The sequence below is a fragment of the Ochotona princeps genome, chromosome 6, assembly GCF_030435755.1.
Source record: "Ochotona princeps isolate mOchPri1 chromosome 6, mOchPri1.hap1, whole genome shotgun sequence".
NCBI lineage: Eukaryota > Metazoa > Chordata > Mammalia > Lagomorpha > Ochotonidae > Ochotona > Ochotona princeps.
Genome location: NC_080837.1, coordinates 21,667,873 through 21,691,541, shown reverse-complemented (window position 1 = coordinate 21,691,541; position 23,669 = coordinate 21,667,873). Strand labels below are relative to the sequence as shown.

The following is a 23,669-nucleotide window of genomic DNA, read 5'->3' as shown; positions in this document are numbered from 1 at the left end:
AAAATTTACTCTCCAAGCATCTGAAATTAAGTAGAAGACCTATTTATTATATTTTGTTGGGACAAAAGGTTCTATCCAGATTTTAGCATTCTTTTCTTAACATACTACTTTATTTTCCATTAATACTTAGAACTTTAAAACAAAGTTATGTTACTGAGCCCCACACCACTGATCCAGGCTCTTCAGGAATCTCAAGCATGGGAGAAAAGGGGCTGGGGTCCCTCAGACAGTCCTTACCAACTACATCAAGTAGACAGTAACTCACTTCCCGCCACAGCTGGCCTTCCATGCATGTCTAGGTTTATGCTCTAACACACTCCAACCACACAACTCCTATTCACCATAAAGACAAACTCCTGGCCAGCAACAACTTCCCAGTACATTAAGTCCATTACTAACTCCATCCCTTTAAGATGTATTTCTGAAATATATGGATAGGGTGGGGAGAAAAACAAAACAGTGTAGTGACTGTTTTTTCAGTCTCTCTCCTCATGTGATCTATGTTAGCTATTTTCTACATACAACATGGGAAAAGGATGGTATTACTATGAACGAACACACACACACACACACAGGCTTCATCATGGAACCTGACTGTTCTATCAGATATTTATCCTAATGCTAAATGACCAACTGCAGAAATCTAACAAGCTGTACCTACATTACATTTAGCACTTCCAAACTCCCTGAGCTCTCACCTTATCAGTCATTTGAAAAAAGCCTCTATCCAAAAAGCAGACCCCTTTTCAAATATTGTAAACACATTTGCAGAAACTTTAGCCATAAAATCGTCAGCACAGTTCAGAATTCAGTGCGGTTACTGAAGAACAATGTCCTTTTCAAAGACTAACGTTGACCTGTCTAAACCTTTAATCTGGCACTGATTGCTAACCCTCTCTGCTGAAACTTGCTTCTCTAGCAAGAAAGCAAAGCAAATATGAACTCCTTTCATAGCTGTTACCACCTTTTCTCCTATTCACACTGTGTACAGCCAGCCACAAGCTTTCCGGCTGGGTAAAAGAAACGGAACTACCAACTGACCCTTAAGAGGACACATTCATTCAGTGGGGGCCTTAGATAACAGCTAAGTCTTTCTTTATCCCTTTATAAAGGGCTCCTTTCTCCTGCTTGATCTCCCCCAGATATGCAGCTAGACCATGCTTAGAATCACATGTGCCCATACTCCCCACTAATTTAAAACCTCCTAAGCTTAAACTGTGGAGTCCACAACAACTTTCCCCGGTGCACAGAACACAAAACCAAAGTATTTCATGCTCCACAGGACAAGCTTCCAACTACAAGGGGCACCAGAACTAAAGCTAACAAAAATGTGGACAGAAACATCATAGTAGGTCATGTAAGTTAGCCTCATAACCCCTCAAAAGATGAAATACAATATCTACTTCCACCTCAATCAGTCATGGAAAATTAAAATTGAATAAAATGTTACATGATTGCTAATTATAAGTAAGCTTAATCAATGTTTTTCCTTTAAACTACCAGTTATTATCTTAGTCTCATAGTTATGAAACATTTGTTGCCACATCCCTAGACCAGAATGCATTAAGTGTGAGTTATAGCAGGTATTCTAATTTGATTCTTCACAGAGTATATCTTCTGTTATAAAAACAAGTGTTAGAGGGCCCGGTGCAGTGGCCTAGCGGCTAAAGTCCTCGCCTTGAAAGCCCTGGGATCCCATATGGGCGCCGGTTCTAGTCCCGGCAGCTCCACTTCCCATCCAGCTCCCTGCTTGTGGCCTGGGAAAGCAGTTGAGGACGGCCCAAAGCTTTGGGACCCTGCACCCGTGTGGGAGACCTGGAGGAGGTTCCAGGTTCCCGGCATCGGATTGGCGCGCACCGGCCCATTGCGGCTCACTTGGGGAGTGAAACATCGGATGGAAGATCTTCCTGTCTGTCTCTCCTCCTCTCTGTATATCCGGCTTTCCAATAATAATAAATCTTTAAAAAAACAAACAAAACAAAATAAAACAAAACCAAGTGTTAGAAACCATGATTTCAGAAGCAAAAATACATAGTTTAATTAATCTTTTTGTCTCTTCAACTGACCCAGGTACTTGCTGTGGGAAAAGCACCTATTAAAAAGGCTAACCCATATCAAGAAAACACATGGATGAAAGTTGCTTACAATGCTCTACAAATATGCATTATCAATCACAATTGATTCAACCATGATCTTTTATTCATAATCTCCATATGGTGAATTCAGAAGGAATGCCTAAATTGTTTCAAACTGTTTCCATTAGTTTACTTCAACACAGTGTTTCTAAATTTTCAGCAAGTAATGGTCTTGGCTTAATTCACCGTAACTCACATTACTGCCTCAGGATGTGCCAAGAGCCACTGGACCCCAAGTTGGGACAAGGAGCTGCTAAAGATGGTCTCAGCTGGAGAATCCTCCAGCAACTCACGGTTGTATCTAAGTTACCATAACAAGTCTGTGATGTAAGAGCACAAAAAGTAGAATTCCCTTTTGTATTAAAAACTTTGTCCTTAAAAATAACAATGTTTTGCACAAACTATGTGTTTAACAGAAGACAGATTAAGCCTTTAAGGCTTACTTCTATTCTCTTCAATTTTGCTGCGCCAGGCCTAAATCTTGAAAAACACACAAGGGGCTGGAGAGTGGCTGGAAGAGGTTTGGAAGATGGTACATTTACCAAATACATGAGTCATTCAAATGTCCAATACAGCATTAGACCAATCTGTTGATTCTGAATGGTTCAGTAGGTGACTGAATAAAACAAAGAGTTGACATGCGTTCATTGTGTCATCCAAGACCCCACACGAAGATGATGCTTTACCCTAATTTACAGTACTGTTAACAATGACCCAACAGCAACCTGGAGACAGATCATCTGGGACAAGCTCAAATAACTGAGATGGAAGGACTTGGTAAAGTGCTCACAGTGAGAGCAGTTTAAAAAGCAGCCTGTTTTCTACAGAAAAAGTCATGACAGTGAAGAACTCATCATTCTTTGCAAAACTCCACAGCATTCACACACACAGAAGAGAGCAATACCCTGGACACACAGCTCACTTCACATTAGTGAACAAACCCAAGACTTTATAAACTTCTGACTCTGGGCCAGAAGATAAAATGTCCCATTATATACATATGTACAAACACAAATTCTTAGCCTCTTAAATCCTGTTATTTCTAAAAATGGCTTTTTGACCTCTCTTTCAGTTTAAAAAGGAAAAAAACTGTGCATCGCACTTGCAGTTGCTCTTCTGAATTAAGGAACAATACATGTTAAGTTAGACAACAGCCTAGCATGCCACCAAATCTGATGAGATTACACACATGATCTTTGGATGTTTAAGAGAATCAGTCTGACTGTCCCTCATCTTATGAGCAACTTAATTTTCTAAGTTACCCAGGAAATGTATTTAACCATTTACAAAATAAAGACAAATCCTAACATGTACTTTATAAAACTATGGTCTTGGTTACCTGCATATGCTTCCATAAGACAGGTATACATTTAAAAATATTGCTCAAGAAACATAAAAATATATATTATTTCTTTAACATTTATGCATATAAATATTTTACTGAAGAAGATGCATCATTCAATAAACAAATGCAAAACTTTCATATAAAGTGTAGTTCTCTGCTAATTAGTACTATAAAATATAAAATGATTACAATAAAGTTAGCTATTAAAGGAGCTAAATTCAAGAAATTTGCAAACCAATACAGCAGTGAACAGTCCCTTGTACAAAAGTCCATTAGGAAAAAGTCAAGTCAATTCTGTAACAGATTACATAAAATATGGGCCAATAAATGCATTATAAATGCAAAACAGGATTGCTTCATCAGCATGTTCTTCAGTCTTGTTTGGACTAGATGCCAAACTTACTGCTCGCTTTTTGGTTCATCTTGTTTTCCATTAAGCTCTTGATCAACTCTGTGTAACAAAAAAATTATAATAATAAAACACTAGCAACGGGACATTTTCTAAGAGTGACTACTTCCAGCACAGAATATTATTCTGTTAAAAACAAAGCTTTGCGAAGAAGCATAGTAAAAGATTACCAAACATTTCCCCAATCACAAAAGACAAGCACATTTTTACAGACAGGAAGACACTGATTAAGAAACGTGTGACTATCGTTTCTTAAAGATCATAAATTACAAACAATGAATATGAACTTTCTTAAAAGTTCATGACTTGTAGCTTTGCTGCAGCACAAGAATCCAAAGAGTAAAAGACTGGTAGGAAAAACAACTCCTCAAAAATGGTTTTGTTATCTGAAATATGAAAGTGCTACCAATCCACTGACTGATATTATTTTTACAATAAGGGATAAAAATGCACAGTAATATAAGCCATAGTTATACTCCAAAATTTCTTGGTATGCTTTGTCTGTGTGACTCCTTTCCACTTATTTTGACACTGAGAAGCCACAAGAATTTAATATCAAAAATATCTAAAAGTAAATTAAAACCTTCTAAATGAACTACAGATTAGACAGAATTTATATCAAACTTGTGATACTGGCATCACATCTGAGTTCCTGGCTTATCCATTTCCAATCCAATTTCCTGAGTGTGCCAGGAAAAGTGGAAGATGGCTCAAGTACTTGGAATACTGCTACCCATACAGTAGACAGATGGAGATCGAGGCTCCTGACTTTGGCTTGGCCCAGCCCTGGCCACTGCAGCTATTTCTAGAGTGAACAGTAGATAGAAGACAGTCTAATTCTGCTATTCAAATAAATAAAACAAATCTTTGAATAGAAAATAATTCCCACAACATGTCAAAGATAACATGCGACAATTTATAACTACTCTATTTGTAGTTATTTGAATTACTGATGTGGAAACATGTAGTAACAACTTGGTATGACACAGGAAGATAATTTTCACACTTGTGCCCATTACTAAGTCAGACCCACAAGTCTTGGTCCATTGTGAAGCCAGATTACCAACTTTAGAATATTTTAACTTTAGAATATTTCAAAGATACATATATAATGCATGTCCAAATCTTGAATATTCTAATAAACTAAGTATTAAACTATTTCTTAAACACTGCTTAAAAGTTTAATTATCTACCTAGTCATGGCCATACTTGCACTAGGTGTTTGAAAGAAACATCTATAAAATTTAAAAATACTGTATTTCAATAGCAATGGTTTTACATCCTACTTAGCATCAGTACCTAGCATGGAGATGGCACCTCAAATAAGCTCATGTGCACCTATCCTTTTAAATTTTAGTTTTAAAAATAGTACACCAGCCCTAGTGGCTAAAGTCCTCACCTTGCAAGTGTGAGGATCCCATATGGGTGCCAGTTCATGTCCCACCTGTTCCACTTCCCATCCAGCTCCCTGTCTGTGCCCGCGGAAAGCAGTGGAGGATGGCCCAAAGCCTTGGGACCCTGCATCCATGTGGGAAACCTGAAGAAGCTCCTGGCTATGAATCGGCTTGGCTCCAGCCACTGTGGCCACTTGGGAAGTAAACTAGAGATTTTTTCTCTGTCTCTCCTCTTATGTAAATCTGTCTTTCCAATAAAAATAAATAAAATCTTTATTTAAAAAATACTATACTATATCTGGATAAAGTTTTGAAAATTGAGTTTTATTCTACAACTAATCCTAATTACAACAGCCCGCAAAATGTGGTACAGAAACTAAAAAGTAGGTAATGTTTCTACTTAAGACTAGTAACACAAAAGTTAAACAAAACAAAAAAGGATGCGATCCAGTTTTCTCAATGCTTAAATTAGCATCAGAATAACAACAGCACATTGCATTCACAAAGACAATTCATTCTGAAAGCCACAAAGCCACTTGCTTCAAAATGTGATTACAGATAGTTTTGAGTCATTTGTCTGCCAAGTATACAGTGATACCCGGAAAGGAATGAGAAATCAGCATGATCTCAAATCACTGCCCACATCAAAATGGCAAAGTACAGTTAAACTGTGAAATGTAAAGCCACGAGTCCATTCCATGATTGATTAACACAATTCTCAGCAGCGAAACTAAAATGTGTTACAAAAATTGTCCAGTTCTATTCAATTACAGTTAGTGTCTTAGAATGGTCAAGTGAAAACCACATATAAATCTCTGACCTTAACTCTTAAGAAGAACTGCATGAAACTACGGTTGGCCACCTTAACTGACAAAACTTTAATAAATTTATCAACAAATTAGATCTTTATTTTTTCTATACTATCATATAAAATGCTATTTTAATAACTTTGTACTTTATCTTCTATGCCAAGATATTAATAGATAATAGCTATGCTCAAAGCAAAGTGTTCAAAATTAAATTTAAAATGGAAAGCAGAGCGATCAACTGTTAAATGGTCCATCACACTTTTAGGTATTTTATCACATGTAGAATTTGACTGGTTAGCAGGCCGTTTAATTTAAGCGTACAAGGAAATTGATGTTGGTTAGCCAAAGAACATATGCATTGCAAATATAATCATCAACCCCAGGGAAAGACACAATTCTGTAAAGATATCTGCACAAATACTGCAGAGGCACAGGTTAGGGATCGCAAGTAAATGGTGAACAGATGGTCTTAAAAGCAGCTGGTATTTCAAACGGACTCAAAGTAATTCCTTTAACTTTACCATCAGTGTTTAGAGCCAAAGGTAGGATGTGCTGTGGTCTTTAGTTCCTAATGCGCACCATATATGGTATCAAAACAGGGTGAATGGATTTCATGTCCAGCACTAGGGGAACTCTGGATTCACCCTGTATTTGGATGTGGGGGTTTACTTATATTTACAAATGCTATTATCTTTGTCTACAAGCTAACCAACCAGTAAGAAAGGGTTAGTCTGTGCAATGCAAATGAACTAGTCTAGATGCAACCCAGTCGAGGTGTGCATATACCTTTTCTGTTTCTTTTTAAACTTTTCTTCTTCATACCTTGGTAGGGAAGAGTTATTTCAGTAAGTACACATATTATGAAGTGAACAAAAAACTTGAAAAAAGATACCAAAAATAAGCTTAAAACTTTGCAGACAAAACAAAAAATGTGCAATGTACAAACTGACTTAATGTCATCTTTGACGTTATACAACCTAAAATCTCAGATCACTAAAACAAATTAACGTTTCTATGTAAAAGCATTATGATGTTCAGGTATTTATCTCAACAGCCTTAAACCATGTCCTTCCAAAGTCAGACTGGGAAAAGTGAATTTCTTAACTTCTACTCACTGAAAATTATTACCAATTGACTGACTTCATGAATGCCCCCTATTTCCAGCAGTATGATCATTCAGTGCCACAACGAACCCCCTTTAGGAGACCATCACGCTCAGGCTTGGAGAGGGTTCTTTAGTACTAAACAAACAGGAACTCACCTCTCAGCTTGTCACCAGTCTTTCAAAGCATAAAATGAATAACTATTAGAAATCAATTTGTTGTAATCCTTCAACTGATAGTTTGAAGAACTTGGTGACTAATGGATAATGTGAGAGAAAATGGCTTTTATGTCTTTGTTACACACATTAGCATGCAATTTCAAAATAAACTCAGAAAGAATGCACATTAAAAATTATCACCCACTTATATGAAAGCACAAAGAACCAATACAATGAAAGAAATAAAAGTAACACATACTGTTTTATGCATTCTGGTATGCCAACATATTCCATGGGGACCAGTTCTGCTAATTCTGCCAAATTAAAGACGTATCTAATTTTTTGGCTGAATTTTGAGCTATGGAAGAAAAAAGTAACAATTACCTCAGCATTTCCAACCAATATAGCTGCAAAGAAATTTACACGAGAACTTTTTCTTTATAAGGTCAAGAGCTAAAATTACCTAATAAATGGTCTTGTGACAGCCAAAAGTGTTCTAATAAACCAAGATGGATGTACAATGATTAGAGATTTTAAGTTTTTTCGCAACCTGCAGTTTTAAAACAAGGGGGAAATTTTAAAAATATTTACAAATTTTAATGTTAGAGGTTAAGACATCATAAGTACATGCAAGTTTATGGAAAGTAAATAAAAGCTTTTACTGAAGATAAGAAAACACATTCTTTAATCATGACCACCTCTCTTTACTGCTACTAAATGAATTTTACTTATTTAGCTAAATTTCTATCCACTGAACGGACTGCCTCTTAGCACACATTCACTCGTCTCCAGGACTCTGCCAATGGGGAAAGCAGCTATACTGACTATGAAAGCAAATGATTTTCATTTTCCAACTTGGAGAGAAACGAACACCAATTTCTCAAACACCATGCAAGTCCTTCGGTAGGTAGGGCGCTGTGAGCAGAGATCCCACAGCCATTAACAACATGAATCAGGCCTAAGTCCTAAGTCCCACTCTTACACTTTACTTTAAAATTAACTTTACTTTAAAATTAAATGCAATAACCCCAAAATGGCTTCTTTTTCAAGTGAGTAAATAAACTACTGTTTAATCATGCATATTTCATATATAAACAAAGTGATTCCTTTTTCATCACAAGAACTAGCCAATGCAGGTACAAAGAGAAACTTAGTAATGAATCTTAACTGATGAAACTATTTCAAATAAGCTGTGCCAGATCAAATACACCAGAGAATCAAAGTTCCTTTCATTAGCACGAATATGAATCAAAGGAATACTTTTAGAGTTGTTTACAAACACTGTAATTAAACTAATACTAGGACATTTGAAAAATCTATGGAAAAGAGAATTAAAGAACAGGAGCTGGCACGATAGCTCAACTGGTTAATCCTCTACCAGTAAATGCAAAACCCCACATAGCACTGGTTTGAGTCCTGGCTACCCTGTTTCCCATTCAGTTCCCTGCCTGTGGCCTGGGAAAGCAGTGGAGGATGGCCCAAAGCCTTGGGACTCTGCACCCACACGGGAGACCCAAAGGAAGCTCTTGGATCCTGCCTTCGGATCAGCTCAGCTCTAGCTCATTTGGTGCCCATTTGGTGAATAAACTAGATGGGTGAAAGATATCTCTCTCCACCTTTCAAATAAATATAAATAAATATTTCCCCATCTTTTTTTTTTAAAGGAATGATAAGTTTAGGGCTCAGCATTTTGGCAGAGTAGGTAAAGCTGCCACCTGAGATGCTGGCATCTCTGGTTCATGCACCTGATATTCCACTTCTAATCCAGCTCACTGGTGATGGTTTAGGGAAAGTATTGGAAAAAATCGTCCAAGTACTTAGCCCACTGCCCTTCATGTAGGAGATCTGGATGAAGCCGCTACATACTGGTTTTGGCCTGGCCCCGCCCGGGACATTGTAGTCATATGAGGAATGAATCAGCAGCTCAAGATCTCTTTTTACATTACAAAAATTTGGGTCACCCAAATATCTTTGGTTTTTCACAAACTTTTTGAAGCTCTCTTGTGTCTTTAAGAGGCCCAGAATATGCTAAGCAATATGAACCTGGCAAACTTGGAATATGACAAAGTACAGAAATGTTCTATTTTCCATCCCTTCCCAAGATAGAAACTGTAGCAAAGCGTTCAATTTGGCATAAATAAGAGAGTGTTTGCTTAAGACTTAAATAGATGTCCCTTGTGACATTTTAAAACACCCTTCAGAAAAAAAGAAATCTATTATGAAATGAACAAATGCAATTTAAGAAGCAGACATGGTGTCTTTACAAGGCAATAGAAAAAAAAACACAAATCCACTAAGGTCATTATAAAAATCATTCAGCCCGGCTTTCAACTGTATTTCTATTACCTTCTGTCAATCTGCTGGTAGCATTTCCTGAGCCATCCCAGACTTGGCATTTTCCTGCGTGTTGTTGCACCATTTAAATAAACGATCATGTAGTTTTCTGCTACTAACAGCTCCAAAGTGCCAATAACATACCTGTAAAAACAAATTGAGCCCTAAATATCACGGTGGGTTTGAACTAAGTCTTCTAAATTATACAACTCCCTTTCTACCCAACAATGACAGGAAACACAATTAAAAATTTAAAACTGTATTAAATGGCATTATGAATATTCTAAGCTATTTTCTAGAGATGTATATTAAAATGTTTACAGATGCAATAACAATGTGTGGGATCTGTTTCAAAATGATACAGTGCAGAGAGAAGAAAGGATGACATAAAAATTGATAATTATAGAAGTTGATGCTTATTTGCCACAGTTCCAGAAACCTACATCAACCTGAGAAATCTGGTGGATGTGGATTAGTAAGAGTCGGCTTATGACATTGGGCTTCAGGGGGCTCATGTAATCTAGCCATATGCTTTTAAGAAAGTCACTTCTTTAAGATTCACAAATCCACAAATATAAATAAAGACTTTAGGATAATCTAAAGTTATATCTTCTAAATTCAAAATGACACCTTGTTTTTACTGAGTTGTAAAACTACAACTGCATAAAGCCAAAGGATAGACAAAGAACCAAAACTGGGAAATGTATACTTTCTACACAGGTTAAGTTCCAGCAAATATCTTTAAGATATACTTACTTAAAGAGATTGTCCATTAGGTATCTGTAGTTAGGTTGACCACTTTCAGGCATAAAGCAGACAGCAAACACGACAATAGCATTCAACCCATCCCCATAATATCCTGAATAAGAAACCAAAGATTACATTACTTGCATGATTTTACTCTGATCTTTTTAGATGCCACCTGACAAACACACTTCAACTAGTATAATTTTATTAAAACCTTCCTTTAGGTGATAAAAATCTCAGCAACTAAAACATATCAGAAATAACATATTTTGAAGTATTCAAAGGTTCTTCTTTTTCACAGATGCATTTACATTCAATGATGCCTAAAATTTTGCAGATTTTAAGATATTAAAACTAATAATATAATTGACACAACTTTCAGCAAAGAAAAACAGGACTAAAATGCCTTCGCTTCAACTGCAATGCTTAGACATTAAGCTGTAACCAGTAAAAGTATTCTTTGCCAGATGTTTAACTGTTCTTAAAAACGTGAAAAGACACGAACATTTCAGGAACACTAGAATTCTATCTGTGTTTCTTAATCATCTCAAATAACTAAACAATGCGTATCAGTTAACAGGTATTAATCCACCAGGCTAAGGTATCTTAATTGTTTTCCCCTACGAGAAGTGAAATGCTATTTCTAAGAGACCCTTGGTTTAAACTGGAAGGAAGGTCTCAAGGTTTGATTCTTCTGTACCAGAAATGAACAGGTATCTGGGCTTCTCATCCTGATGATCCATTTTTCTTCATCTGAATAAGGTTAGATTAGGCAGAAGAATGTAACTGCAAATATTCAAGTAATGTGTTATCAAATGAATGAGGACAATAGAGAAAAGCAATGGGATGCATTTGGCAGAGAGCAAATTTTAAGTGGAAATGACGCTAAGTGAAAAGAATCCGTCTGCTGGATCCAAGTGGTGGCTGTCCTCAGTTAAGAGGATATACGGTAATATGACATGCTTTACACAACAAGCCGTGTCCCAACTAGCAGGCTAGATTTTAGTTACCGAAGAAGGGATATTTATTGGGAGGATAAATTTAAAAATTAGTTTAAGGCAACAAAAATGTTCCATATGTTAGGAGGTGGAAGTCACATTACATTGGCATAAACCATTACATACACATTTGTTAAAACTCATTAAACTTGATGTAAGTCTTAGGTGATTACAAAAGAGAGAAGTACAGTTCCAGTTTCAGGTGGCCGGATGGAAGGCAGACAGCTTCTAGTGCATATTCTTCTGTACTTTTTGGAAGACTTAGTAGTTATTTACAGACAGGGAGATTGAGAGAGCTTCCATTTACTGGTTAACTGCTTCATTGGCTGCAATGGCAGGGCTGGGCCAGGACAAACCTAGGAAAGAGCCTGGAGCTTCATCCACGTCTCCCACATGGATGGAGGGGCCCAAGCACTTGGACCATAGTTTGCCACTTCCCAGGTGCATTAGCAGGGAGCTGGATCAGAAGGAGAGCAGCCACGACAGGACTGAGTGCCCACATGGGATGCCAGCCTGACCTACATCACAACACCTGCCCTACTCTCTTTGTACTTTTTAAACTGACTGCAGATGTGTATTAATGACTTTTTAAGTGGTAATTTCATCCTTTTATTTCAAAACTGCTATACTCATAAAATGACAGCAGTACAGTATCTCTTAAATCTCTAGAGATATTTTTGGAAGCATTTAGAATTTGATACTGCATTCGTAAGTCTAAAGAACAATCTTCAGTACCTCTTACCTCCATGGCTGATAACTTTTTTATAGGGCTCAATTGCCTTCATGTCCACCCTGTGGTCCTGCTCTCCAATCCTGAACATGCGCCAGCGCCGCCCATCTTCCTTCTCCTCCGCAGCTGTGTACTCAGTAATCGAGCCTTTCCTAATCACTTCAGTAGTTTTGGGTTTTGGAAGATCATCTGTCAAAAGACAAAGCTTTTAAATCACAGACTGCTATACAATAAAAATCAGATTAATGCTAACCACTTTACTATCTAGATTGTTTGGAGAATTTTCATTATACTACCTGTGGACTTCTAAATATCTCTTCCATTACAGAAAAAAAGGTTGCTTTTAGCATGCAGCCATCTTAAGTCTTCAGAAATCACAATTCTTTAAATTTTTTTTTAACTGCTCAATTCAGCAAAGCACTTGATCACAGTGTTATGTGTATCTACAAGCTCATCAGAAAGCTAATTTACAGAGAGCCATCAAAACTTTAGTACATGGGATCTATAAGGCTTTCTAGATTGTACTTTTCACTGCTTCTATAGGTTACTGAAAATCAGTCGTTTTTTTCTACTGAGCACATAAATTCTCAAACATTGTAATGCCAGATAGAAAGTGGTTAACTACAATGATCACTTTTCATTTCATCATCAGTTTTAGAAGCAGAAATGTATTTATAATATTCTGAAGTGGACATGCAAAAGCAATTAAAATTAGCTGAAGTATAAGCACCAATGATTAGGTGAAATTTATGTTTTAAGGTTTGCAGTTTAGCCGATTTTTACTGAAGTAATGATTTTCAAAATTTTAGTATCAGAGTCCTTACCAAAAGATGGGGGAATAGGAAACCTACTGCATGTTAGTTGTTTGTTTCCAAGACAAAGCTGTTAATGGAAAATATCCTTCCGGAAATGACTACAGCGGCATTAAAGAAAGAGACAAAACACACAGGCAAAAAACTATTTCAGTATCTTCATAAAATATTGCTTATTACTGGACTGCTTACTGAACCAGTAAGTCAGGGAAAATAAGAACAGAAGATACAAAATATAATTTTTTTACTGCAAAATACCTAATGCCAGACACTAACTTGAAGTAGAAATAATGTCAAGGACTTATTTATATAAACCACTAATTAGCCACTATAAAGTGAGATAGCAATTATTTAATTAAGGAAAGCACACAAAGCAAAAACATGTCAATCTCTTTAAATCGATATAAGCACTGATACACACAAGGTTTGGTGGCCAAGAGCATACATTAATTCAAATTGATGGCTTCAAAAAGTGGAACAGTATGAAACAAACCTACTTAAAAAGTAACTCCTGAGAACTGCCTTCAGCATGCCCTTCATGCAAATCCTTACTATTTTTAGCACATTCTCCAAATTGTGTCTTTTCCCCCTCCCCTTCCTAAATCAGCTGAAAAGAGCACGCCATAACTACCAAGCAATATTTCTGGAGCATCTACCAAAAAACTAAGTTTACAGCTTTGGACAATTAAGAAGAAAAATAAAGCCACCAAGGTAATTTACTGTAAATGGTAACACCATGAGAATATTGAGATGTTAGCAAAATTTTATACCTCACTAACAAATGTGTGAATCCTAGAAAAAGTAACATGTTTCAGACAAAACGTATCCAATCTAGTTAGTTCACGATCAACTTGCGAGATTCCTAAGACAACAGCACTATAAGAACTCGTGTGCACACAAAGACAAACATTACTCATCAAACACCAGACTAAAAACAGGGCTGCACTCACCTTCCCACTCAAACTCATTACTGTTTTCTGAGGGTGTGTCCAAGCCATCCAAGTCAATCTCCCCACTCTCCTCTAAGTCGTCAGACAACACAGAGCCATCACTAGGGTCCAGGGTCAGGCTAATGTCTGGAGCCATTAATTTCTTTCTTACTTTAGTATTTCCATTAACTTCCAGGGAGCCTGGCATGGAAAACAAAAAGATACTCGAAGGAATGCTTAGACACTTGGTGAGTAGTAACAGCATATTAATCACTTCATTCGTGAGAAGACTATTTAACAAAATTCCAAAACACTAACTTACAAAATTTGGATTTTGATCACTATTATTGCTACATCATTGGGAAGAGACACAGACCTTACAATCACTTCTCTATTAAAAAATTATCTCCTCTCATCCCTTTGAAAATTTCTGAAGACCTAGGGTATGCTTTCGGAGTGAATTTATCCTTGGCTCCTATGATGAAATAAAAGGTCATGGCCAGTGCAGGTAAAGCAGCTGCTCCTGCTTATGATCCTGGAAAAGCTGCCAGGTGTTTGGGACTCTACCACCCATGTGGGAGAGCTACAGGAGAGCTCTTAGCTTCTCTTGGCCTATGCCCGGCTGTTGCTGCCATCTGGGATTGAATCCGTGGGTGGACAATTTTTTAATCTCTCTGTATCTGACTTTCAAATAAACAAACACAAATAAGATAAAATAAAATACAATAAAATAAATAAAACAAAATAAAACAAAAAAAAGAACTAAAAGCTCAGTGTATATTTCTGATAAAGAAATGGATTCAAAACCAACACAAAGCTCATCATGTCACTTAAGTAAAAGTGTCAGGTCTTACCAGGCTGGCTCTCTGGTCCAGTTACTTCTAGTATGTCTGCTTCAATACTATCATCTTCTGGCAAAGGTCTAAGAGACATAAACACATTTTTAAAAGTAGAATAAAAACTTATTTTGGAGGTTGAAGATCTATTAAAATATAGCTTAAGGGAACAGATGTGCAGAAAATAGTGCATTTCATCTTTAGTAAATTACAAACCACTTTTAAAGAAACATTCCCAGTCTGTGAGAATTGACTGACCTATTTATTTAACACACAGTAGATACAAATTCCTATGCAACTGTTTAAATACTATAAAAACCACAAACCACCAAATGCACAGATACAATGCAATGCATAATACAGCTGCTTTTTAAAAAAAGATTTACTTATTTATGTATTTTTATTGGAAAGGCAAATCTACAGAGAGAAGGAGAGGCAAAGACCTTCCATCCCCTGGTTCACTCTCCAAATGGCTGCAAAGGCTAGAGCTGAGCCAATCTGTAGCCATGAGCCAGAAGCTTCTTCTGCGTCTCTCACATGGGTACAGGGTCTCAATATGGAATCTTGGCATGTGCAAGGCAAGGACTTAAGCCACTAGGCTACCACGCCAGACCTTCAAATCTGATTTTAATTCACAGTGAGAATATAGTAACTAGGCTACACATCTGAATTTCGCATCCCTCTGTTACTATCATGATTATGTGCTAAAATGACCCAGTTTTCCCACCATCTGTCCACATTCCAATTGCTAAAAAACCTCACTGCACACCAGGATATCCTCTGGCCATGATGGCATAGAAACAGCATTATACAGAAGGCCTGCTTCCGCAAGTGTGCCCACAGGGTTAGCCGGACATAGAACATCCTCGTTATTTATTGAATACAGCTCCTTCCCCTGAGCCCTGGAAATACTTACAATACTTAAATGTTCTTATTCACAACCAAAGTTGCCCTTCTCCCAGGAACCTCTCAGTCCCCAGTTTAAAAACTATATAGCTTTCAAGAAGTGCTTAGGACAAAAATTTTAAAAATTTCAACAGTCAAAACAAATACTGAAGATTGTAGAACCTGTACATTTGATTGGAAAGTGAGACTGAAGAGAAATATTCAAATTGTTGGAAATGAACTTTATTTCCTACTATCAAAGAACCACTTTTCAATATTGAATTTCTTTGTGAAGCCCAGTATTCATTAAGCAATATCCTAATAAAAAACTTTGACGTTTTAAGTCTATTTTCACTCCAGTGTATTACTCACACTGGGAAATCTTCATCTTGCCATTCTTCCTTAAGTTCCACACCTTCCATCCTTAGCTTGGACTCGATGTCAGCTACCAGTCCTGGAGAATCTGGAGCGCCAATGTCCTGTGAAGACAGAAAAATGGCTAACCTAAATTCTACTTGTATCTGCTGATAAGCTATAGTCATCTTGATCTCAGTTCAGACCTCTACCCCACCAACCGCAGTGGGAAGGTATGCTGGAGAAACCAATTTATCAGGTTACAATTTTCCCTCAGGAGATTCAGAATAGAAAAATATTCACAGGAGTTGGCATTGGGGCACAGTGGCTTAAGCCACTGGTTGGGGCACCTGCCTCCCACACCAGAGTGCATGGAGTTGGGTCCCACTTCTACCTCTACTTCCTATCCAGCTTCCGCCAATGTGTTTGGGAAGCAGAAGATAACGGCTCAAGTATCTGAGACCCCACCACCCAAGGGAGATCTGGATGGAGTTCTTGGCCCCGGCCTGGCTCAGCCCTACCTATTGAAGGGTTTTAGGAAATAAATCAGTGGACAGAAAAATCACTATCTTTGGCTTTCAAATAAATACATGTTAATACAAAAATTCAAAGGCCATATATTCTTATAAAGGATGACTGTCTGTCCTAAGGACACTGTTTAGCTTTTTCCCCCAGTTGTTCATAGGCATATTGTGTCTCAAGTGTGATTAAAAATGTATTTCACATATGGATTATGTATATAAAATCTGAAGTTGGGACAAGCAATAAAAGTAACATTTTCCACTAAATATCCCTAAGGTTTTCTATCCTTTGGATATAACTTAATTCCAGAAAATGAACAATAACAAACTAACATGATGATGATTCAGCAGAGCCAAAATGTTACTATTTATTATCTTCTTCCCCATGGTTCTGATACCACTATTCTACAGTCACTTAATGGAGGCTACTACTGAATAGCCCAATAAATGAATTATGTTGATTAAGTTCACATTTATACCATCAACACTTTTTCTCATAATTCAGCATGTTTTAGGACCCTCAGTTTGGGGATGTCATTGTGTATGCAACTATGTATTTTAACTTAGGCTATTAATTTCCTAATGGCTGTAGCCAGGTGAGGTTAGATCAGGCTGAAGCAGGGAGCCAGGAGCTTCTTTCAAGGCTCCTACATGGATGAGAGGGCCCCATGTACTCGGGCCATCTGCTGCTGCTTTCCCAGGTGCATTAGCAGGGAGCTGGATTTGAAGTGGGACAGCCAGGATTTGAACCAGAGCTCACAGGGGATGTGGTATTGCAGGTAGTTTAACTCACTGTGCAACAATGCCAAACGCCTCCAACAGATTAACTGGTATGATACTGATTTCATAGCAAGTTTTTTTTTTTTTAAAAGATTTTATTATTATTGGAAAGCCGGATATACACCGAGGAGGAGAGACAGAGAGGAAGATCTTCCATCCGATGTTTCACTCCCCAAGTGAGCCGCAACGGGCCGATGTGCGCCGATCCAAAGCCGGGAATCTGGAACCTCTTCCAGGTCTCCCACGCAGGTGCAGAGTCCCAAAGCTTTGGGCCGTCCTCAACTGCTTTCCCAGGCCATAAGCAGGGAGCTGGATGGGAAGTGGAGCTGCCGGGATTAGAACCGGCGCCCATATGGGATCCCGGGGCTTCCAAGGCGAGGACTTTAGCCGCTAGGCTATGCCGCCGGGCCCTCAGAGCAAGTTCTTAACTGTCACCCACACTTGATTTTTAAACTACATATGCATAACTTAAAAAAAAAAACTCAAAAGATTAATTTTTCTGGCCGAAAGTCTTAATTATTTTAGAGGTAATCTGTGACTACTTTGCCATGTGTGTGTTTTTCCTTTCTTCCTGCGTGTTCTATGAGGAAGATATTCTGACTTTGTAGATGAAACATGCTTATGCTTTATTGTACAAGAAGTCTTATGTTTTTAAAGCAAATAAAGGTGTTTAAAAAAAAAAACTATCAAACAAATGCTGCCAGCCATTCACATGCAACTAGTCTAAAACAAAGATGTAGCTACATTTTATGATGGCCTTATATGCTGTTGCCATAGCCCTCATAAAATACACAAAATTGTACAGAAAAAAAATTTCAGAACATTAACAAAATTACAATGAAAACTTCCGAAAATGTTACATTTCACATGGTAAATTAAATTTTCATCTCTATGCGGACTGGAAGGCTCTACTCCTACTTAAAATTTTTATTTATATTCGAAATTTTAAACATTCCCAAAGCTAGTATTTTTGAACATGTACTTGTTAGCACAAAGAAGAAGAAAAAGCCAGCCAGATGCTTTCCGTCAGCATATTTTACATAGGAGTAAGGCATTTCTGATTCTCCGGGAGAACAATGAGCCAAGCAGTTTTGAGAAACTGGTGAAACACTGTTTATAGACAAGCCCAAATGGCTGACACTGATTACTGTAGCATCAATGAGACTGAACGACTGCATCACAAAGGGTTGGCAATACAGCCCAGAGTCAGTGTTGAGGCATGGTGGGCTGGTCTCAGCCTGCGGTGCCAGTGTCCCGTACGGGTGCTGCTTCGTGTCCCAGGTGCTCCACGACCCGTCTCGTTATCCTCTCACAGCCAGGGAAAGCAGTGGAAAATGGCTCAATACCTTGTGGCCCTGCTCCTACAGGGGAGATCCAGAAAGAAGCTTGTCTCCTGCCTTCAGGCTCAGCTCCACCCGCAACCCCTTGGGGAGTGAGCAAGCGAAAGACGCCCTCTCCCTGTAACTCTGCCTTTGGCGGAGAAAAAAAAAACAGTCCCTTCTAGACTTATAATTCACTGTATACCTCTCAATGTTGTTTTCTCAATTCTTGGGTACTCCAAAGAAAAGTATTTCTTGAAATTCATCAATTTGAAAAACTTTGCATTATCTTGTGTCACTCTTTTACTGGGGATTCGAAAATATCAGCAAGCATAGGTTATCTTTTAGCAGAACATTTAACACATCAAAGATAGTTGCAACCCACGTATTGCCAACATCTAGCATAGTAGTTGGCATGTATTAGGGCTGTAAGTATCAACTTAGTGAATATTTAATTGAGAGCTGTGACACTGAAGCAAGGGTTTGCTCAAGCTTAGACACATGTGTGCACGTGTACACACACAATTTTTAAAGACTTATCCTCTCCATCTGCTAGTTCACTTCCGAAATGATTGCAATGGCCACGGCCACAGCCAACCTCCAAGTGCACCTGGATCTCCAGCTGAGTGCCTGGCGCCTGAATACCTGAGCCTTTTTCCCCTGCTTTCCCAGAGGCAGTAAGCAAGCAGCTGGATCACAAGTGGAGCCGCAGGAACTTGAACCAGTACTTGTGACACCAGCTTTGCAGGCAGCCGCTTAACTTGCAAGGCTGCAATGATGGCCCCTTTCAAACTTATTTTATCAAACTACATATCGGATCCCTCTGCCTTCTCAGTCTACTTACTCAATCTGAACACACCAAATCATGTGATGTTAACACACCTAAGCGCATGAGTAGGGATGTTTAGTTGGAGTATAATTACACAAAGACATATAGAAGGAGAAAAAGAAATAGAATGACTTGACCATTTCACCAAGAACTTTAGAAAAAAAGTACACCAGGTAGATAAAAACAATTCAAATAAATGGGTGCATACTGTTCTTGGAAGCATTTTATCACCACGCAGCTGCAGGGACAGGAAACACAAGAAAGGAGTTCACACAAGCACAGCCGTTTTGAAAGGAAATGCGGATAGTGCTGACTCACACACGCTCACGGAGGTTATTTCCCCTTTTTACTCAGATTTTTTTAAAGGTAAATTAGAATAGGGAAATAGCACTTCAACATGCAATTTGTTCAGATAACCTAGCGCCACATGAATCAAATGATTTCCAAACAGACTGGGCAGCAGGTGGCACATCCTCCAGTTACCCGGGGAGGCTACAAAGATGAATTCTAGACTGTCACCGACCAAGGGCAGGGCAAACTCGGGGAGACACCCATTTCCCCGACAAAGCCACAGAAGGGGGGTGAAGGAAAGGATTTCCCCACAGAACCTGGCAACAGATGCAAAAAGTAAACATTAGGGTTATATTTGAACTGTCTCATTGCAACTCATAACTGCACATGGCGATTTGACTGTCACATCCTTGTAACTGCTGCTGGAAGAGGTGCACATCACGCCTATCTATGCTGTTATCAATTACAGCTTGCAGAAGCAAAATGCCAATCAAGCATCTACTCCTTTAAACACAAAAAACTAAAACACTTTTGTTTAGTTTCTCATCAAAAATCTGCATGTTTGGGTCCGGTGTGGTAGCCTAGTGGCTAAAGCCCTTGCCTTGAATGTGCCAGGATCCCATATGTGTGCCGGTTCTAGTCCCAGCAGCTCCGCTTCCCATCCAGCTCTCTGCTTGTGGGAAAGCAGCTGAGGATGGCCCAAAGCCTTGGGACCCTGCACTCGCATGGCAAACCTGGAAAATTGGCTCCGGGTTCCTGGCTTTGGATAGGTGTAGCTCTCATCATTGTGGCCACTTGGGGAATGAATCAACAGATGGAAGATCTTCCTCTCTGTCTCTCTTCTTCTCTATATATTCGACTTTGCAATAAAAATAAAATAAATCTTTAAGAAAAAAAGAATCTGCATGCTTAACAGCCCTGGACAAGTCTCTCCTGCCGTCATTTCTCCCTTCAGGGTGGACAGTATCTTGTAAATTTTTAAGAATACAATGAGATATTCAGTGAGAAATGCTAAGACAAAATCTACAACTCCACGAAAAACTATAAGGGTTCCAATTTTTCTGAAAATCATGAAAACAAAGCAAAGGATAATAAGTCACCTATAAAAAGTATTCAGGGGCCCGGCGGCGTGGCCTAGCGGCTAAAGTCCTTGCCTTGAAAGCCCCAGGATCCCATATGGGCGCCGGTTCTAATCCCGGCAGCTCCACTTCCCATCCAGCTCCCTGCTTGTGGCCTGGGAAAGCAGTTGAGGACGGCCCAATGCATTGGGACACTGCACCAGCGTCGGAGACCCGGAAGAGGTTCCAGGTTCCCGGCTTTGGATCGGCGCACATCGGCCCGTTGCGGCTCACTTGGGGAGTGAATTATCAGATGGAAGATCTTCCTCTCTGTCTCTCCTCCTCGGTGTATATCTGGCTGTAATAAAATGAATAAATCTTTAAAAAAAAAAAAAAAAAAAAAAAAACGTATTCAGTCACGAGCATACAGAAGCCAGCACTGTGGCGTAGCGGGTTAGGCCACTGCTGGCATCCTGTGAGTCCCTGCTAACTGGCTTGGTAAAGCTTCATAAGGTGGCTCCGGTGTTGTGCACACTGAGACCCCGAATGCCATCTCCAGCTCCTGGCCTGCACCTGGCCCAGCCCTGCCTGCTGCAGCCACTTACCGAGTGAGTGAATCGGTGGAGGCACACTTTCTTTACCTAACCATACCTTTCAAATAAAAAAACTGTTTAAGACAAATGATCAGTTTGCAGAACATACTGTAGAGCTTTAAAAAGACCTTGCCACTCTGTAATCCTGGACTATTACTATCCCCTTATCATTCTAGCATTCTGCTTTACAGGATGTTAACTTCTGATCCATCGGCAGCCAAGGTTAACTTACTGGGTGTGGCTCTAAGTGTTTTTCTTCTCTGGGACAGTTCCCACCCTTATCACTTCAACCTTAATCCAGGTAGGATGCACAGAGCCACCCTCCAAAACAGTGCTTTCCCCACTCACTGGCCACGGACATGTGCAACAGGCCACCTGCTCTCGCCAACCTCTGATGGGCACGGACCCTGGCACTACTCTCTCCCCAGGCTGTCTCCAGGAAGTCCGGACACCACATCCTGCTTCCCCAGCTCCTCCACTGGCTACGCGACCTGTCAGAGGCCAGATCTGGTACTCAGCTGCCAAGGTCCTACAATGCCTGCAAGGGGCAAACGTCCTGCTTTATAAAACAATCCAGTTCAAGTTCTGGGTTTACAGAAGGAGGCCCAACTTTAGGCTGCATGAGAAAAGATTAGGAAGACCAGGAAAAGAATTTAGAGCCTACGTAAGATAAAAGCTAAGGAGAAGGTGCATAAATCCGTCAAGAAACTGGTAGGCTGTAGGGTAACTTACATTACACTTCTGGGAGCAGTGTGACCATTGACAAATTACAATGTGCTCTATACTTGCAGACACCAACATAAAATCCCAGAAAAAATGATACATTTAACTGAAAATAGGAAACCAATCAGTGCTTTTATTTGTTACAGACCCTAACTCTTACTATTTTTTTTTAATAAGCGAGGGTGATAAAAAGTACCCTGATAAGGCAGTCGCATACTTTATTCATGCACTGTGACTACGGGGTTGCACACGGGAACCCCTGCCTTCTCAGAGCTCCCCGACAGCCGCGTCCCGAAGATGGGACCACACCTCGGAGGGAACGTGCCTGCCCGCGGCTGCCCCACGCAGGGGCTCGGCCCTGGACACCCCGCCCGTGCTCCGGCCTGCCCGGGGCGTCTCGGTCCAGCCCCGCCTGCTGACAGAGGCTCCCCCAGGGTGCGCGGCGCACCCCGACTCCGAGCTTCTTTGTTCGGGCCCCAGGACAGATCCCTAAACATGGCATCCACGCGGCCCGACCCCTTGGCGTAGGTTCTCCATCCGTAGCACGATCGGCAACCACGGAAAAGGAACGGAGCCGCGCCAAGGGCGGGGAGCGGAAGGCGCCTCGCCGGGAGGCCCGAGCGCACCCCGAGACCGCGGAAACGCACCCCACCCCGGCCCGGGGGACTCGGGCGCGCCCCAGGCCGCACTCACCCCGGAGGAAGCCTGGGCCCCCTCGTCCTCTTGGACCCGCCAGGCCGACGACGTGGGGCTGACTGCCAGGTCGCAGAAGACAACGCCGAGAGGAGCCCGCTCCTCCCGGCCGGCGGTGCAGAACCAGCCTAGTCCCCCGCCGCAAACGACCCGGACGCAGAGCGCATCTCGGGGCGGAAGTGACAACAGCGCGACCTCCTCGGGGCTCGGCTGCCGCGGGAGAGAGGCGTGGCTGGGTGTGGTCTGGGCGTGGCCGGGGCGGGGCGTCCTGGCCAACCCACAGCTCGGCTCCCGTCCCCCAGGCCGCACATGCGCACTAGCGACGGCTGGAGGCTCCTCTCCGGCGGCGTCTCGGAGTCTCCACGCGCTTCCGCCGGCTTCTCTGTGGAGAGGACGCGTTGGATCTTCCCCGGGCTTGTCTATACTGATCATTACCATACAGTAGTTGAACCGAGTGGAGGAGGAATAGGGAAGGCTTCATTTCACGCCGTGTTGGTCTCAGAATGAACCATTTTAGGAGCTGGTGCGCTGGGGGTAAAATCGCCATCTGCGACGCCAGCGGTTCAAGTCCAGGCCGCTCCACTTGGATCCTGTGCTTGCTGAGGGCTTGGGAAAAGCAGCGTAGGACGGTCCACCCTGGCGTCTGCCGCCCGTTGCAGCCATCTAGGAAATGAACCGGCAGATGGATGTTTTCTTCCTCTCTGTAACATTGGGCTGCCAAGAAAAAAAAATTTTTTTTAAACAAGAAAGAAGTCAACGTTTGGCAAAATTTTTTTCTTTTAAGATTTAGTTATTTACTTTATGCCAGTGGAAGAGAGAGACAGAGATTCCTTCCATCTTCTGATTCACTCCCACAAATGACACAATTGTGTCACAACTGCTGG

General features: G+C 40.3%; 1 protein-coding gene across 2 annotated transcripts; it reads right to left on the bottom strand.

Annotated features, from left to right (window-relative positions):
- Window positions 1–2,525: 2,525 nt before the first annotated feature.
- On the bottom strand, window positions 2,526–22,978 carry BNIP2 (BCL2 interacting protein 2). Of its 2 annotated transcripts, XM_004578031.2 has the most exons (11): window positions 22,786–22,978; window positions 15,997–16,103; window positions 14,758–14,825; window positions 13,925–14,104; window positions 12,175–12,351; window positions 10,444–10,546; window positions 9,700–9,831; window positions 7,817–7,903; window positions 7,613–7,711; window positions 6,879–6,914; window positions 2,526–3,931 (listed from the first exon to the last, which is right to left on the bottom strand). In XM_004578031.2, exons 2-11 carry the CDS (start codon window positions 16,044–16,046, stop codon window positions 3,880–3,882), a joined length of 984 nt encoding a protein of 327 aa, XP_004578088.2. In that variant the 5' UTR covers window positions 16,047–16,103; window positions 22,786–22,978; the 3' UTR covers window positions 2,526–3,879. The 2 variants fall into 2 exon arrangements, with proteins under 2 accessions (XP_004578088.2, XP_012784186.2); XM_012928732.3 differs by lacking the exon at window positions 6,879–6,914 and having other exon boundaries at window positions 22,786–22,977.
- Window positions 22,979–23,669: the final 691 nt, after the last annotated feature.

Excerpts from the sequence above, each read along its gene's own strand:
- BNIP2 (XM_004578031.2), bottom strand. The coding sequence starts at position 16,046 with ATGGAAGGTGTGGAACTTAAGGAAGAATGGCAAGATGAAGATTTCCCA. Across the intron at positions 14,105-14,757 it reads TGGACCAGAGAGCCAGCCTG|GCTCCCTGGAAGTTAATGGA; the intron begins GTAAGACCTGAC and ends TTTCCATGCCAG. Across the intron at positions 9,832-10,443 it reads CTAATGGACAATCTCTTTAA|GTATGTTATTGGCACTTTGG; the intron begins GTAAGTATATCT and ends TTGTTTTTACAG.